The sequence below is a fragment of the Amblyomma mixtum genome, chromosome 2 (assembly GCF_055824585.1).
Source record: "Amblyomma mixtum isolate Tamu chromosome 2, ASM5582458v1, whole genome shotgun sequence".
Taxonomy (NCBI): Eukaryota; Metazoa; Arthropoda; class Arachnida; order Ixodida; family Ixodidae; genus Amblyomma; species Amblyomma mixtum.
In genome coordinates, this window is record NC_143013.1 from 54,714,798 (window position 1) to 54,730,912 (window position 16,115).

Below are 16,115 nucleotides of genomic sequence, written 5' to 3' on the forward strand. Positions count from 1 at the left end.
GGAGTATATATGTTGTTCACTGGCTTCACTAGGCTTGAAAAAATTTTAGGCGTTCGAGAGTGGCGTTCGAGAATTTACTTTATAAGACGTGTTTAAAATTTATGGTAAGTGTTTCAGACGTCCAAGTCTTGTAGAACCATGGCCAGGTTATCCCTTAATGTAGTCCACGGTACCCATCGACACCAGGATGGTTAAGGGGATTAGGAACCTGAGGCCACCGCCTCTCATAATGCCCAGTGGTGCTGTTTACTACTCTTTGTTTGTAAAGAAGGACATTGATACCGTTCAAGAGCAGAAGTTCTTCTTCGCGGCGAATATTGAAGAATTATCTCGGAGCATATACAAAAAAGCTACTTTAGAGACATTAATTAATTCTCGATTTGATGTCTGAGTGCGAGAAATTAATATTTTGTTTCGTATCGGCCAATGCTGTACAATGCGATGACTCACGAATGTGTGGTAAATAGGTTCATATTGCATTTGGTACTTGTCAGTATAAAGTGCGGTGAATGTTAACGTGACAGGAACCGTCTAACCGCATTCTCCTTGGCGCTTCGTGAGCAATGAAATGGGCCCTCAATGATGAAGGGTGATTTTATGTGACAGTGAAAAAGGGCTGACGTGCTATTTCGCTTTGAGTAATATATATGCAATATAGGGTTTAACGTCCAAAAAGCACGCACGGAGCTATGAGAGACGCCGTAGCGGAGAACTTCAGATAAAGGAAACTTGAGGCCCACCAGCTCATAAAGAATGCGTGGAGACCCACGCCCCACAGCATCGATTGACCCTTCACGCAGCCAAGCTAGTGAACTTAAACTGTTGCTACATCTGTGGTGTTGCAGTACAGTTTTGTTCTCTGGGTTCGTTTATGTTGGGATAGACAGCCGATAATTACAGCGATGGTCATCCGCTTTGACGCTTTTGCAGAAACAGAGCGAATAATAGCTTGTTCTCTCTGCAACTCTGCGAACCACCGCCTTTAAATTTTTTGTGAAAGAAAAACCGCCATTGTTAGGTGGAGGAAGAGAAAGAACATTTATTGACAGCTTAAAAATGAAGGTTGTCTGCTTAGGGCATAAATTTCCGAAAATAGCTATTTTATTGCACGGACGCGGGTTCGATCCCGGCCGCGGCGGTCGAATTTCTTGAAGGCGAAATTCTAGAGGCCCGTGTGCTGTGCGATGTCAGTGCACGTTAAAGAACCCCAGGTGGTCGAAATTTCCGGAGCTCTTCACTACGGCGTCTCTCATAGCCTCAGTCGCTTTGGGACGTTAAACCCCTATAAACCAAACCAAACCTATTTTATTGCACGGTGGGCGATGATGCTCTAGACAGGTTCATCTCACGTCGACGCTGAGTCTGGTTCCAGATCCGATCGACCTCCTCTTGGCAGCGCGCGAAGCGAGGTTTTCTCTTCACGTCTGATTCCCTTGATGCTGTTAAGCGCGGCAATAGCACAAGTGTGCGTATAAGTGGCTGTAAGAAGATAGAAATGGAGAGTGCACAACCCGACTGGCTTCAACCAAACTCTCTGCGCAGGTTTTTTTTTTTGGCAGGTCTGTGACGTCATACTCCTCTTAGCTCTAGCCGTTCCATCTTGGGCTCCTTGACTGCTCTGTCAGTATCAGCTTTTCCTTACTTCTCTCTTGGGATACACGAAAGTTCTGGCGTCGTGGGAGTTGTGTTAGGTTTTGTTCATCGGCTCGTAGTGAACTTCGGCTTAGGATCGGCTCCGTAGAACGGCTCTCGCCGTGAAAGTGTCAATGTGAAGCTCTTTCAGCCGACAACGCATAAATGTGCAGTTATCTTGTAATCATAAATGTAAGGGCGATGAAAGAGCAGACATTTCTAAAAAAAGGCAAGTTGTTTTCCGTAGGGCCAAAGAGATGCGAAATTTGTATTTTTGACTTCGTCTAAAAGAGTCAGCCGCTGCTGTGCCATAAAAAGTACGCCTTTATGTTCTTGTTTGCCACCACTGTTTTTAAACATCTGATTTAGTGGCCACCTCTAGGTTGTGCGCACCTCATACCAAGCACGTCAAGTTAGTTTAAAGCTTCAGCCTGCTCTTCCCTCAGCCTCAGTTCCAGGAAGTTCTAGGCACCTTAAGCTTCAGCGATGTCCGCTGTGATTCGACTGTGATTCGTGAATGCAGCAATACTCGCGAAGTATTACAGCCAAAAAACCATATACACCCTGATTACGCATACACTTGAGCAAGGATATCTGAAACATTTTAAGGCAACGACGGTTTTATGAAGTTGTTGCTATCTTGATGCAAGTCCCCAGAGCCCACTTTAATGTTACATTCTGTGGTAAGCCAATTCCTACACGAATCTGCAACGAGCTAGACGAAAGAAGCGTACTGCATTAAAATATAAGGCGGAAATAGTCCGTTCCAAATTCCAATTTACTAATGGACTACTCATATCAAGCGAAAGACCAAGCGAGAACTACACAATTCCCCTTGGATGCCTTCTTAAGGAAAGGCCAAAACAGAGAGGCAAATTTCATTGTTTTCTCAATACGGTATTCTGCGAGATCAAGGAAAAGACCCTCCACTTTCTGCCATGCATGTCAAGATACATTGTGCTCGAAGAAGTCATGAATTATTGACAACAAATGGAGACCTTGACTCTTGTCTTTCTCATTACGCAATCAGTACGTCGAGAAAGTACTCCGCATTGCTGCGAGAAGTCCCAATTGTTTTGCGATTAATTTGGACCAGCCCGCAACTCCTCCTTCTCTTAAGCTGCTGGCACAGCAAGAATCCGGGCCTCCTAGAGAAGGCGCATCCGTTCTGATTCGGCAACGAGCTGGCCACTTGATCGTAGCCCTTCTATTGCCTCGGCCAAGACAAACGACTGGGGTGCCGCTTTCGTTACCGCGACAGTGACTGGACAAGCGGTGAAGGCAAAGTGAGGAGGATGAGATTGACTGAGCGGTACGGCCGAATTACATCTGCCGAAGGAAAAAAAATACCATTAGCCTGCTGGAAAGGACAAAGATTCGTTCTTCTGGTGGCAGTTGGTTCATTATTCTTCTGGTTAAAGGTTGCTTTGGAATTGTAGCTCAGCATGCCCGAAGTATGCTAATAAAATTGTCTTTTGTTGCTTCCTTAGGGAATAAACTCACGCGTTGCGTGTCGGAATTTGGTTGGTTTGATTTATTGGGGTTTAAAGTCCCAAAACAACTCAGGCTATGAGGGACGCCGTAGTGAAGGGCTCCGGAAATTTCGACCCCCTGAGGTTCTTTAACGTGCACTGACATCATACAGTACACGGGCCTCTAGAATTTCGCCTCCATCGAAATTCGGCCGCCGCGCCCGGGATCGAACCCGCATCGTGTCTGAATTTGATGGCATTGGCTTTAGCGCCCAATCGCCCCCTATGTGCAGCGCAATATGGAGTGTGAAACTGATAACCTCATTTGTTTTACTTTTTACAAGTAAGTTTTATGGTTTTATGGGGGTTTAACTTCACAAAGTGACTCGGGCTATGAGGAACGCCGTAGTGAAGGGCTCCGGAAATTTCGACCACCTGGGTTGTTTAACGTGCACTGACATCGCACATTACACGGGTCTCTAGTATTTTGCCTCCATCGAAATTTGACCGTCGCGGCTGAGTTGACCCCGCGTCTTTCGGGTCAGCAGGCAAGTGCCATAACCCCTCCGCCACCACAGCGGCCAGAGAGTCATAGCATAGTAAATTCCACAGGACGACAAGCGCCCCAGAAAATCAAAATAAGTCGTGCCCTTTGAAATCACTAAATGTTAAGGAATGGGGGTATTAATTTTTCTTGCACCAACACCCAGCGGTCTGGAGCCGAAGAAGCCACAGGCAAGTAGAGATGGGAACTTAGTTTTCGCTGCGTCGTGGCTTGCGGTAAACTACATGCGGACGATTGCAGCTTGAAATACACTTTGCCTTAATTTTCGCTGATACATAAGTTCGTTTAGGGCTAGTTGAATTTCGTGGCGGTGGGTAGCAGTATTTTCATACATACAAATACGTTTTTTCCACGAGAGAGGAAGAGAGTACATTGAAAATCACTAACTTGCCTCCAGACAGAGAAGCTGACAACTAAGTGAGCGTGGCGCCAGCATGACTGCGTTGACGGATTCGCAGGTTTTTAGAACCTGAGGATGTCATGTTGCTCTATATGAACGTTAATCCTTTACAGGGTGTGGTAATTCCTCGCTTTCGGCTTAGTGGTTCAGACAGTACAATTTAAGTGCTTAACTTGGAAACTGCCCCAGCCCTCGGCGTCAAAACGGGCAATGCCACCATAAAACTCCAAATACCCCAGTGCGCTCATGCGAGTCGACCATAAAAGTGCTGCCTCTGAGCAAGAGACAACGAAACGACTGATGACAGTGCTGTAATAAAACTACTCTTTACATTCCTTTTTCGAAAGCCTAAGTTTTCTTCGCTTAGCTTTCGTTTTCTACCCAATTTCATTTTATGTATATAATCGCTGTTCGTGTTTGCCTCACTTCATGGGCCACCAGAGCGTTTTAGTTCGTCTCAGGAAAGACATTATCTACTGCATGAAGAATATAGAAAAAAAGGACGAATTTTACTTCAAGCCACATTATTGTTTGACGAAAATAACCAACTCTTCAGAAATTGCTCATAAAAAGCTTAAGGGGCACGGTGATGTCGTTTGCCACAAATTTTTAGGTCTCAATTGGGGTTTCTGCTCTGCGTCAACATAGCAGCGTTTTCGTTTTCAGTACTGCTGTTGTCCTCTGCGAGGATATGTCAAAAATACATCCTTTCTTTCATATTTTGGTTTTGCGGTTCTGATACATAAAATCACAAATTCGCTGTGCCGAGAACATAAAAAAGCCGGGCTCTTAAGCACTGGCGCGTGCTGCAAACGAGTTTCGGACATCGGAACCCCTGGTAATCATTTTCTATTTTGACTGCTGCAATTATCTCGGGAACTCTGTTCCTCTTGTTTAAAACATTTTAGTGGTTTAGACAGGAGAGTTTGAAGATTCAACAATAAGAGTTCACTGCCTCGAACAGCGGTATTGCGAGAAGCCTGCGTGCCATTTCTGGCGGCAACGGCAGTGGGTGAAGCACAACCATCAAATTGACTTCAGCGTCTTTGCTGCCGCGTCATTTCGGGCGTCTTTCCTTTCTACTGGCGCAATCACCACAGGAAGCCCGAAACAAGACAAATAAATACTGTAGCCTAAACCTCCCGGCGCCCAGCAATCAATAGATTTGTGCTGACTCTTGTATTTAGATTTTGACGTATTTGGTTGTCTCGTCGCTTCGAGTTGACGCTGCTCGCTGTTGAAGCTCATTCTTGTCGGAGGGATTTTCGATGCGTTTCCTAGGAGTGGGTGACGACACGCGCTGCTTGTAATTGATTGTAGAATCGATTTTTCTCGGTCGGAGTTCATCGTTCTCTTCGAGAACGATTATTTTATTTCTCTGCGGCTTTCGCTTCCATATTGACGTGAGAGCCGAGAAAGATTGGTAAAAACCTTTTGCCTTTTTTTACTTTCTTTGGTTGTTTTAAAATTACAAACCCTTCGCAGCCTTATCCCAGCCACATAAAATTTAAAAAGACACATTGAGAATAAACAGTGAGGAGACTGTCTTGGTTAAACAATGTTCTGTAGACACTGAGCAATGGTGCTTACTCTTTTTTCTTCCTTAAGAGATGGCACCGAGAAGAGGCAGGTATTGGTGAATGCGGCGTTACCTCGAAATGAGATTTTATAAAGATAAACTCAGCTCCTTCAGCCGCAGATTAATTTTCTCAGATGGTGAGGTGGATTGGGTACACACTGGAGCAGCTTCAGCGATACAGTTATTTCATTGAAGGAACTTATGAAAACAGAACAGTCTTTTTGTTTTATGCTGAGTAACACGAGAGTGATACACTGTGCGTAAAAAGAACTTGGCTCACTGGGTTCTCTTTATGCTCTCTTGACGGTGGCTCCCTTCAATAAAATTGATTTCAGGAGGCAGTTCTAGAGAAGGTACGTCTCTCTTTCGAGTGCTCACTCAGTAAACTGAAGCACACTTCAAAAATATTTGGATATTAGGATGCAGGATATGAAGATACAAATAAAAAATTCAGGGGGCACTTTGGCTCTCTAAACTGTTGCAAGGCGAAAGCGTTTCCTGGCGCACTGTTCGTTTTTATTTACTTTTTATTTTCATATATTTTTATTTATTTTTTGATGTTTGCTCCTTTTCTGATGTTTATAGTTTTTTATTTTTATTTCCATATCTTATTTCAATTTTGTTTTTATTCTTGTTTATTTTTTATTTTTATTTACCTTTTCCTGACTTTATTCTTTTTATTTGATTTATGAAACGCATGCAGTCACTAGATGCGCCTTTATTCATGCCCGAACCTTGAGCCTTCGTGGCGGAGTGGTAGCGTCTCCGCTTCAAATGCCAAAGGCCCTGGTTCGATTCCCTCCCTCGGCGCAGTTTCTTTTTAAGCAGTGACACCGAAAGGCGGACAGATCTGCCGAAACGGCTGCCGACGTGTCTGCTAACGACAGTATGAGGCATTAAAGGTTTTCGCCTTAATATAATGATATTTTCCGCACCGAAAAGAAATGTACTCCATTACGTTGTAGAGAATACTGTAAACATGAAATAAAATGCAACAGAGGTGTAGAGTCACTCATGGATTTAGCAGACTTGGATGTTTTCAGTACTCACTGCATCGAACACACAGATTATCTCTTGGGAAACCTTGTGTAGAAGTATGCGCCAGTTTTGTTGCTTACCAAGCGCAGTTGATCCGGCCGTTCGATATATCGAACTGCACGTAGCGCCCCTGCAAGTGGCGCTTCTCCTAAGGGCCACTTCCCTTTCCGCATGCGGAGGCGAGTAGGCAGCCCGGACTTCTGCATCTGCTGACGGCGCTAACATTGTAAAACCGCTTGGCGTTATGTGAACGTGGGATGTGCTTTGGTAACCTTCCGTTTCTTGTACTGTTTCCACGCAGCATTTCTTGCATGCGGCGAAGACAACTTAACAAAATCCTGGCTATGGCCTTCGCGTGGCGTCTTCATCTACCAAAGTCGTTGCGGAAAGCAGCTGTAACCTAAAGTTAATGAGCGGTTGTTCTCTTTATAGTTCACTGCTAATAGAATTCATATAGAAGGTTTTAAGGCGGAATCCTTCAATGCCTCATCGTTGCAAGCAGGAGTTGTCGACAGAAATGTCACGTTTTTCAATTGGTCGAAATGCTCGTGACGTCACAGTGCGCGAATTTCAAACAGGGCCAATTGTACTTTGGCTAGTAACCATGCAACCAACTAAAGGGATTGTATAGTGATTCTAAGAATAAAATGAATAAATAAGTAAATAAAACCGAGTAGCAAATTAGACAGGCTGGGGAATCGAGCACGCGAACCTTTCCGCCATGCCAGCTCGCTGGTTTGGAATGAACAAAGGCGCGTCTGGTGAATTCGGTGTCTTCGTTCACTCCCATCTTCTTCCCTTCTCAGACGGAAAAATAAAAAAAAAACTAAGAAAGTAAAGAAATAAAAAATTAAGAAAAAATGAAAAGAAACAAGTTAAAAAAATTTAAAAGTATAAAAAATCAAAAATCAAGAAATCAATGCAAACCAGTGCGCATGCAAAGGCTTTCGCCTTGCAGCATTTTAGACAGCCAAAGTGCCCCCTTAATCTTTGCTCAAGTTCTACAACAGCCATTTTAAAACCGCGCGACTAACAAGGTTCAAGGAAGAGATGATACACAAGCGCTAACTGGTGATTTATTGCGAAGAAGCCCACTTTTATGCGTAGCTTGCGAAACGAGCAAGAAAACATTGAGAAAAACACTAAAGAGGGAAATGTGCAGGAATGAAAGAAATCTTATCACCATTAAGGTTTCGTCTCTTAGCAGAAAGAAAAATAGAGGGTAAACCTTTGTGACGATAAGTTTTTTGATTCCTCTGCATTTCTCTCCTTTGTGCTTTTCTCAATATACTCTTGTTTGTTTCGCAAGCTGCTATAAAACTGGGCTTTTTCGCAGTAAATTGCCAGTTAATCAACGCTCGTGTGTCGTCTCTTCCCTGAGTCTGTGTCTCCTCGCGCTGTTTTAAATTGAAATGCCACCAACTCTCCCAAGCTTCTACTTTGGTTTCTACATCAGGGTGGCGAAATCCTGTGCTGGTGAGGGAGTGCGTTGCCAGTTCTGAGATCCGCCCGCACCCCAAGCCTGGTTATGCAATTTGCATCGACAGGTGATTTTTTTTTTTTTTTTGCTATCCGGTGGAGAATCGCGAGGTACCAGGATTCTAGGCCAGGCCCTCTTGCAAGCGAGGCAGATGTTCTACCTTTACGCCACCACTGCAACCTAGAAAGAAATCGGCTTGGGCAGGGCATGTGATGCGCAGACAAGATAAAGGATGATCGTTGGGGGTAACGGACTGGGTACGAAGAGAATGGAAGCGCAGTAGGGGGCGGCAGAAAGATGGGTGGGCGGATGAGATTAAGAAGTTTGCGGGGATAGGGTGGCCTCAGTCACAGTACAGTGTTATTCAGAGAGATATGCATGGGAGAGGCCTTTGCATTGCATCGGCGTACTAAGGCTGATGATTATGATTATAGCAAAAAATAGAGATCTTGTGGTAGGCAGTGCATAAATCCAAACCAGCGTCCGCAGAGGCTTCGATGCGAAGCAGGTTAGGCCCAGAAACGTGGGGTAAACGGTGCGCTGCCTGGACGCCAGTGAGCGGCACGTCGCTGCAAGAAACGCGTCACGAGCGTGGGTGCAATGTGTTTTCCCCTCTAGCTTACAGATAAGCTCGTCTATACCGAGTTCTTTATATTAGAATTATTGATATATTGAACTATTCAGTGATCCACTTTGAGTTCGGTACATCCAGGTTCGACTTAGCACATTCTAGGACGGGCTCATTTGGCTGCTGTGCATTCCGGCTCTTTTGACCGCGTCTATTTTTGGACGTAGGCAGCGTTCACGGTGTCCCCCTGGATAATTTATATGGCTTGTGGAGGCGCCACTATCAGCCGCTTATCTTCCAGCTGAATAGCCAGCTCGGAACCCTTCTCCGCTTTTAATGATTTTCTTGCCGCCGCGTTTAGCCGCTTATCGTTCTAGGGCTAAGTAGCGCACTCAACGTCCCGAGAAGTTTCTGTTGTTTGACGCGTCGTAGCACTCGCCCGCTAAACTTCGACCTTACGGACCCGTCGGGCCGTTTACGCAGCCATCCTAGCCACGAAGTTACCTTTGGCGACATAGTCCAGCCTTTCGCTCTCGTTTCTCATCTAGCTACTTTGCATGGCCACTGCGGCCGCATGACTGCAACTGGGAATTCCGAGGTGCTGAACTTACGCGTGGAAGATGAGGAAGTCCACGTGCAAAACATACAGCGCAAGAGGCTGCAGTCATGGCCGAGTGGTCTATGGCGCCGGTAACCGAAGCTGCTCTGCTGGTGCCTGCGCTGGCTCGAATCGCGATCAAAGCTATTTTATGGGAAAAGGCTTTTTCTTCTTCATAGCATCAGGAGGGCAAATTTTGAATTGTTTGGTTTCATGTTCGGGGTGAGATTCGCCGCGGTTTCCCGAGAATATCTGCCGAATATTGCAGACAGCTAGAGCTGATAGCGTTTCATGATAAGAAAAAAAGAAAATGTTGTGTTCAGAAATCAAGTCTTAACATGAATTAGGAGCAATGCAATTACTGGTAACGATGACCTGAACCGGCACATTGTTTTATTGCTTATGCCACCGTGCTAAAATCTATCTACAGTGAGGAGAAATCTTCCCCTCCTAAGTATGTCTGCATGCAGCATTTATCTGCTTCGCATGCTTATCTGGACCCCTGTATTGGATGCGTTTAGGTAAATAAATACTCGCCAATGCCATTTTGTGCGGCAAACCTGCACCTTTATAAATGTGAGACTGTAAAGGAGAGTCGCATTCAAGCGGTGTGCACAGATGGTCTCGTAGCATGTCCCCAACTTTCAGTGAACGAGCCGGTTTCTATTTCACCTCTTGCCTCGTTAGCTTGACTCGAACCTGCGACTCTGTGAGGACTAGGAAAATGTCGGGCCAGCAGTTCATCACTGTGAGTTGCGATATATCTTCCTCAGCGGCAATAAGTGCCAGGTTGTTACTAAAAAATTACGCTATTACCCCAGTTTTTTATCCATAGAAGCTACAATTATTGCAGGTATTCAGCCAAGTCGTCTCAGTATAATTTTATAATAAAGTACGAGAGTTATGCTGAATCACTCATTTGTGCAGCCATATCTTGTCTGGCATAGAGTTAAAACATATATATTTTATTCAGCTATCATCTTTAGGATCATCACGAAAGTTGCAAAGAAGGAAAAACGTTTATTACAGTGGTTCTCTTTCATTAACTTTGCTGCCTGTTCTTCAGTGTAGGTCATTGCTTGTTTTAGCCAAGAGTGTAATTGCGATTGCCTTTCCTTTAGGCGTATCAGACGCATGGACATGTGAGATGAAGTTTCTACAGGTTTTTTCTCTTTTACACTGTAATGAAAATTTTAGCAATGCTCCCCACGGAAGCAACCCGGATGGTCATGATCAATGACTCGCCTCTTGCCAACTGTATTTTTAGAATTCCTTAATTTGCATTGTACAATTTGTCGGCCTGTCAACCTCAGTAGTTGCGCTGGGGCACGGCATGACTGATTCATCTCTTCCTCTAGACTATACGTAGTATTTCTTGGCTCATTTACTGCGTTTTCAGACCGTGTAATGTGCGGGAAACAGCGTAAGAACTTGGTTTAGGCTCTTCGCATAGTTCGTTGCGGCGCTTTAACGGGAATGAGGTAATTAAAAAATATGCTGCTAGCATGTCGTGATCACCATACGGAGCGTACACAAAACGTGGCTGTTTTGGCAGCCGTAGTCTTTGCGGAGAAAAGCCATTGATAGCTCCAATGACAGTCTATAAGAGCAAACTGGAAAAAATGAATGCGCAAAAAGGCACATTGGGAACGTTCCGCTCAAATGGTAGATAGGGTAGCCTGCACAAAACTATCTTTTTTAGAACAACGCGAATAGAAGCCCTCCGGTGTATTGTCTGTATGCTTCCTATAAGCAAATCAATTAAAGTTGCGAAATAAACATACTAAGAGCCTGGTTGTAAAGAGCAAGACTTGCAATGGGAGATTCGCCTCCTCTCTAAAACATTTATGCTATCTCTTTATCCAGCGAGCCTAATTTAAACGATGATGAAGAAAAAAAGATTAGAAAAGCTGGACAGAAAATAAAAAGGCTTCAAAACGTCTCTAACGACTCTAATCGCTCTCTTCTTCAACAAAGGAACAATCCAATGAACATAAGGCCTAGACGAAATTACGGAGGAAACATTTGTCACGGCAAACAGGTGGGCCTAATTGGGCTCTTATGCTACTGAGAATTCTGTCGCACCCATTTTGTTGTACCTTAGATTTAGAACTTGTTCATTCTTCACATCCCAACTCTAAATTTGCGTCGTTCCTTTTCTCGTAGCGTCTGCCACGGGTGAAGTTATTTAATTGGAAGCAAATTTTTTTTCAGCTCTTTCAAAGTTTCATTCCTATACTGGGAACCTTTTTTCCGTCCTTCTGACAACTTACGACGTACGGGCTAAATCTCCAGAGTGCTCTTCGTCTTTTGAAGCAACCGCGCCAACGACGCCACCACTCCGAGTCTGAAGGATGACGGATAGTCCCAGGGGAAAGCTTCGCCGTGGACTCTGGCGCAGGCGGTGAAGCCCGCCTTTGCGGTTTGTGGTGTTCAAGAATGAGCGCAGGAAGGAACGGAGAAAGAGAGCGGCAGTGACGGACAATGGCTAGGGCTCATGCGCGGCTTTTTTGAGGAAAAATAAAGCCAGATAAAAGATGTACTGAAGCAGAATAAAACGTGACAGTGGCGACGCGAGGGAGGAAGAGAAAGAAATGAGCGAAGAGTACAGGCAGGAGAAACGAGGCAGAAACGGAGGGTCTCAGTAGCTGCCAGGGATGACGCTGTGTCATCGCGGTGACTTGAGAGTCGATAGCTCAGCGCGAATTTATTTCTCGCTGGAGAGACATAAATTGATTCTAGGCACGCGTCTTCGAGGACAGGCGGAGCCACAATACACGCTCTGAGTCTGCGTTCGTGACCAACATTACTTATCTCAGAAGCCAACTCAAGGTCCAGAATGAACTGAGACACTTGTGTGCAGTCTTCCGCTTTCTTTTTTCGGGTGGTTACCTGAGCTTAAATTGTTTGTTAACGCTGATTGTCCTTAAGCTTTTTTTTTTGTTCCATGAATGCAGCAAAAGTGAATGCCTCTCTGCACAGTGTAGAGAGAAGAGGCCTTGGAGGATGCGAAGGGATAGCGACTTTCTCATGATTGTAGCACTGAACTTTGTGGATAAACCACCTCATCTCTCCTGCAATAAACCAGGCATTGCGGTCTTCATCCACAAGAAAACAGATGAAACGCGGCACATAATACCGGACCTCTGGTTCCCAGAAAGCCGCACGGTAAACTCGCTAGCCGAGAGTCCGAATACGGTTTTCTCTAAAGTATGACATGCAAAAACATGTCGGCCTCTTATCATTTCATTGTGATTGGATGAGCAGTATTTATTTAGAGTCTTGATTTAAATTTGGATGTGTACTTTCTGAAAGTTTCCACGCAACCTAAGCAGTATCAAGCCTAATTACAGTCTAGTATTTCCCGGTTCCTCTTTTGGGTGATGTTTACAGAGCCTGCCACTTCTTACGTCAATTCTGTCGCTACTTTTTCATGTGCGCTACGTTTTGTAATCCCTTCGTAATTTCTTAATTGTCACAGCTTGCTAGAAAGAGCTGCATAGCATGCAAGATTGCCGGCCGCTCCTACTAGTACAAAGAATTATTGGTAATGGATATTCATATTCTGCAAAACTGCTGTAAGAATGTGTAATACGCTCGCCCAAGCCAATAATTTATCTGTTCGACCTCAGAGAATAATTCATGCAATGATTTAAATTTTCCTGAAAAGATGGTCATTAGAGGCATCTGTCCTCCCACACACAAGCCATGTCAGGTAGAAGAGGGAAAATTGAATGCGGCTCTCCAGAACCCGCTTGCATAAGACGTTTTCGGAAGCTGTTGATTCACAATATCTCCTTTCACGACATCAAAATGTGTTGATCATGCCAAAGATATTTTATAATTATATTTTTTCAGCACCTCTTACATTACAAACCTACTGTTTAAAGACGGAATCTAACAATATGATGCCTGACTTGTCACAAAGCTGTAATTGGCGTAAGTAGTGAGCAGATATCTGATATTGCAAGTGACGCAATTTTTCTGCACCTCCTTTGCAAAAAAGTAGCTATCAAAATGCCTCTAGAAAACAACTAGGGATTATATACTTGACCGCAATATGAGAAACTAAATACAGAGCGGATGGTCTTTCTCTGCTGTGTGCGTCCTTGTTCTTTTCGAATGTTCTTGCGCTGCTTTTCTCGCGAGGAAAAACCAGCAAGGCTAAATTTCTGCACGTTTCACTTTTCTGAAAACTTGTCCAATCAACACGTGTCGACATTAGGTGCCTTTCGCATTGCACGCCCGACATCGACCTGAATGGTCACTGAAGATGCAAAACACTGACATATCCGGCTCATATTTTGTGGCAGCCGTAAGAAGTACCAAGTCTCTAAGCTAGTGAAGCAGGACCGTGAGTGCGCCTTTGTTGTTACGAGTTGCTTGTGGCCTAGTTCTTTGTTTAATAGTGTACTCATGTGTTCTACGAGATTTCCTTACCTTTTTTTTATTGGCTGTTAAAACTACAGAGCCAATACCACTGACGCATTGCCAATGTTTTCACAGTACCATGCTCTGGTGGGTATTTCTTGTGTATAGCGAGGAAAACAACTATTCCGCTTTTTTAGAAGCGGGCCAAACACGATGCTTTAAAGAGGCCGATTGACATAACCAAAGCATGCTTTTCTGCTTGAAATCAATGAAAAAAACAACAACCTTTTTTCATTTTCATGAACGCGTCGTGAATCTGCAGTACTAAAAGGATCAGACAACCCGTATGAAATAATCCTCTATACTTCCTTTAGACAACCGAAAGCACATCTTCTCTTATAACTGCTCTTGGGTAGGCTCAAGCCCAGTGGTGTTTGCAGGTATGAGGACACTTTGCCTTACCCTGTTTGCAGGTGCCATTTTCGAGGAAGGCCAAAGGGATTCGGAGGCTGCCTTCCGCAGCGCCGTCGACCTGGTCAACAACGACCCTTCGCACTCTCTCACGAGGTTCAGGCTGGCAGGAGTCATCCAGAGGATACCGCCCCACGACGCCTTCCACGCGCGGAAAGCAGGTAGGCCCCAAATGCACATTTACTGTGTTGTTATTAGCAAGCATATATTTTCTCAGACCATGGCGACGACTTGATGTTTAATGTGCCTCTTTCATGTGTTTTTTTTCTTCTTTGAAGTAAGTTTTTATGCTGAAGTTAAGTAAGATGGAAGTAAAGTTTTTTTGGTAAGAAATATTTTAGATCCAGTGTACGCCTTGCACGCCTACTCCTGCTAATAGCTGTCACTAAGCCTAGCAGTATTCTTCTAAGTAAATAAATGCATAATATATAAACGGGACATTTAAACCAAGGACAATATTTTTATTTTAGAACACGTTGAAGATTGTTGTTTCTGAACTGGCTTTAGGGGTGTGCTTGCCATTCTTATTGCAATATTCAAACGAAATAATGATTCTTCGACGCCGAGAAACTCTCAAACCGGTACCAGCACTGCGCTGCTGAGAACACGCCAACACATTGCTATTGTATTTTTTTTCTGTACAACAGCTTACATTAACACACACGCGCGCACCTTAGTTTCCATCCTTCGTGTTTGCATGTGAATGTCACGGTTTATATTCCATGGGAGCTCGTCTGTTTCTTCCTGATCCCTAAGAATTGTACCTGACAAGCTTTCAAAAACGAGACAAAGAAGCATTCGGGCGAGCGCTATTATATAAAAAAAAAAACTTGACAAAGCGAGGAGCACACGTCAAAGTTGTGCTCCGCGATCATACGTCTCCGTGTTCCCAGTTTCTAAAGTTTGCCAGTTGCTTGTTTGCGAAGCTCTCTTCACTGCTACTCGAGTTCTTCTTTTCTTCTACAAAACGGTCGGGAGGTGTACTGCTGGCAGCAGCGCGAGATCGCACACCTGCCTCAGCATTGTGGAGCCTCTTGACCCAAGTGGAAGGCAGTCAAAAGCAAACACGCCGGTTTTCTCTCTTGTGCGGGTCTTGTCGCTATTTGCCCCGGCTTCTTTGTGTTCCAGAGTTTTATTCGGTTTTCACTCTACCCTCAGCACCAGTAGCAGCCTTGGGAATTCGCCGTGACTGATAGGAACGCACCTTTGAAAGCGAAAGGGGAAGGATGTTACTCCTTTTTCCTAGCGCCCCACATTGTGCGTGCGTGAGTACAGGTATTTACTTGCGTTTGTGTGGACCCTAGAGGGCGGGTACGCGCGTAGAGGGGATGCAAATTCGTTCCTAATCTCTACGGATGCCTGCTTTCTCAGTCAGACGTCGGGACGAGTTCCCGGTGGATATTTTTCTTCGTTTTCTCCTTCGGCATCCTTTCGGCCCTGAAGTGCCTCAACCTTCTCAATCGATTGCTCCTGCCGTTCTGCCGTTGTGAAGTATGCAGTGAATCTTATTTTTTGATCAAGCAATGATACCTCTGTGTGCTTTGATTTGAGGCTTGTTTCATTGCCCTTTATTTTTCTCAGCCTCAATCTGGCAGCTGGCTGTGTATGTTTTTATTGATCTCGTGCTTCAAAGTTTCCGCACTTCCATTCCGGTGTTTGTCGAAAAGCACGAAGTATAGTAGGCTGTGTACCGAGTGAGCCAGCTGTATTTCGATATGCTCACTTGCAAAATGTGTTACGCCGGAAGTCCCGACTTTTGTCGTGCAACGTGATCAATCGCATTTGTTAGATTCCTCATAGTAACGAACACTTTTGCTTCACTCTAGGAGCTTGAACGTAGGTTGCGTTTTCCGCCCAAAAGAAACGTCATGAGGCACCGAAGAGAAGCATTTAAACCAGGCGGAACAAAGAAGTATTTGCAAGATGCAGGCAGTTGAGACT

The 16,115-nt window shown here is 44.5% G+C and overlaps 1 protein-coding gene across 1 annotated transcript in view; it reads left to right on the forward strand.

The window, feature by feature from the left end:
- LOC149359399 (glutamate receptor ionotropic, kainate 2-like) overlaps positions 1-16,115 on the forward strand; it is a 228,886-nt gene that overhangs the window by 73,876 nt on the left and 138,895 nt on the right. Inside the window, exon 2 of the mRNA XM_089571616.1 lies at positions 14,177-14,335. Within this exon, the coding sequence (XP_089427742.1) occupies positions 14,177-14,335 (159 nt within the window). The remainder of the gene's footprint in view (positions 1-14,176; positions 14,336-16,115) is intronic.